Below are 1,898 nucleotides of genomic sequence, written 5' to 3' on the forward strand. Positions count from 1 at the left end.
TGGTTACTTTCTTGTAACGCCTCTAATCTTCTTGCGCTCACATGACCTTATGCAGTTGCGAGTGCCATAAAACCTCTACTAAAACTAAACTAAAAAACGTTCTAATCGTATTGCAAGTGCCGTAAAACTCATGTTAAAACTCAAACTAGCATGTGGAGCTGATAATTATGGTCACCAAACGTTGCCAGTGAGACAGCCCCTGTGTTCCCAATCTCTCTGCCGATGTGTCTAGCTAACTGTGTACAGAGCCGGCAAACTTTCCTTTAGTACGACATATTGTACCACTTTTTAAACAATCCACAGTGTTATTTGTGCACGCATGCTATGCTTTTGTTTCTGCATGCTATGCCTTTGTTTTTTCTTGTGTGCAAATAATTATTAATCGATGTGGTGTGGGATAATTATTGTGCGTCTGTTTATCTTGCGTCTGTACCCATTGTGTCTTATCTCGCGGTGTGGGGCAATAAATAGACCCGTTCATATTGGTCTTTGCCAGTTGTGTTCGGGGTGCTCGTTGAAACACAGTTTGCTGTTATGTTTGCACTCCTGTATGATTGTATTTTGTCGCAATGTTTGAGCTTATCGGCTTCTTTTGTGGCACTTGCGCACGTTCTCTCACACACGTACGTACGAGCACGTGAGGACTCGCACACTCGAACGTACTCGCCCCAAACTTACGCTCACTTTTCCTTCCTTCCTTCCTTCCTTCCTTCCTTCCTTCCTTCCTTCCTTCCTTCCTTCCTTCCTTCCTTCCTCCCTTCCTCCCTCCCTCCCTCCCTTCTCTCTCCCTCCGTCCCTCCGTCCTCATCTCTCTTTCTTTCTTTCTTTCTTTTTTCTCTCTCTCACACACACGCGCGCGCGTGCGCACACCACTAACGATTTAAAAATAAAAATAAAAGAACAAAAAAGGTACACTCGATGCCGTGTTCAGAGTAGGTGAGGTGAGAGGGGCGGAATAACATGTCGCACGCAAAATGTGTTGCAAGCGCGTAAAACTTACAAAAACTAAAAACCAATTGTTTTGCTGCTCATCAGATGTTTTGTTTGGTGTTTTTTTGGTTGGTTGGTTGGTTTTTGTTTTGTTTTGTTTTTTGTTTAAAATTATTTTGCATTGTTTTGTTGGGGGCTCTCGTGGCCTAGAGGTTAAGGTGTTGGCCTCTCATCCAAAGCTCCGGGGTTCGAATCCGGGTAGCGACCGAAAAATTTTCTTCTCTAAAATTGTCTCCTTTCACCTCCTTTTCAGCTCTCTAGCAATGTTCTGTCGTCTGCTTTCGTCTCCTCTCTCTGCCCCCACCCGTTCACCTCTCCTGCCCCCAGCTCTCGGTTCCTGACTCTTTCTGCAGCCTTTGTACTGCTACTCCTTAGCTCCTTCTTACTGCTGTCTTTTAGCCACACCCCTGATCTTCTGGTTGGAAAAATCTACATCTAGCCTTCTGGGACAAGGGCGAGGGCCCGTGTGCAAGTTGCGCACGTTAAAGATCCATTGGTGGTCTAAAATCTATGAAAGTAGGCTTCTGCCGCCGCCGTGCGAAATTCAAAATTTCCTACCAACTAAAAATGTTAAATGTGTCCCGCGCGCTCGTCATATGACCTTATGCAGTTGCGAGCGCCATAAAACACTTACCCCAAAAAATTGTTTTGCTTATGTTTTGTTATTGTTTTTCACCAGGCCTTCAGAACAAGGGGGACTGTATTTAGATGGTGTACACAGTTTCAGTAAAGTGTGTTTCTTTTTTGTTTTCGTGTTTCAGAGCAACTGGACCGCATCGAGGAGGGCATGGACCAGATCAATCAGGACATGCGGGACGCCGAGAAGAACCTGGAGGGTCTAGAGAAGTGCTGCGGTCTATGTGTGCTGCCCTGGAAGAGGTGAGACTCTTGTTGTAGCGCTTGTTTTG

At 45.4% G+C, this 1,898-nt stretch overlaps 1 protein-coding gene across 1 annotated transcript in view; it reads left to right on the forward strand.

Moving 5' to 3' along the window:
* Positions 1 to 1,751: 1,751 nt before the first annotated feature.
* The window catches only part of LOC100533400 (SNAP-25), a gene marked incomplete at its 5' end in the record, with an annotated part of 16,139 nt that continues 15,992 nt past the window's right edge, over positions 1,752 to 1,898 (forward strand). The window contains 1 exon segment of the mRNA NM_001204683.1: positions 1,752 to 1,869. Within this exon segment, the coding sequence (NP_001191612.1) occupies positions 1,752 to 1,869 (118 nt within the window).

Source organism: Aplysia californica, unplaced genomic scaffold, assembly GCF_000002075.1.
Source record: "Aplysia californica isolate F4 #8 unplaced genomic scaffold, AplCal3.0 scaffold00474, whole genome shotgun sequence".
Taxonomy (NCBI): Eukaryota; Metazoa; Mollusca; class Gastropoda; order Aplysiida; family Aplysiidae; genus Aplysia; species Aplysia californica.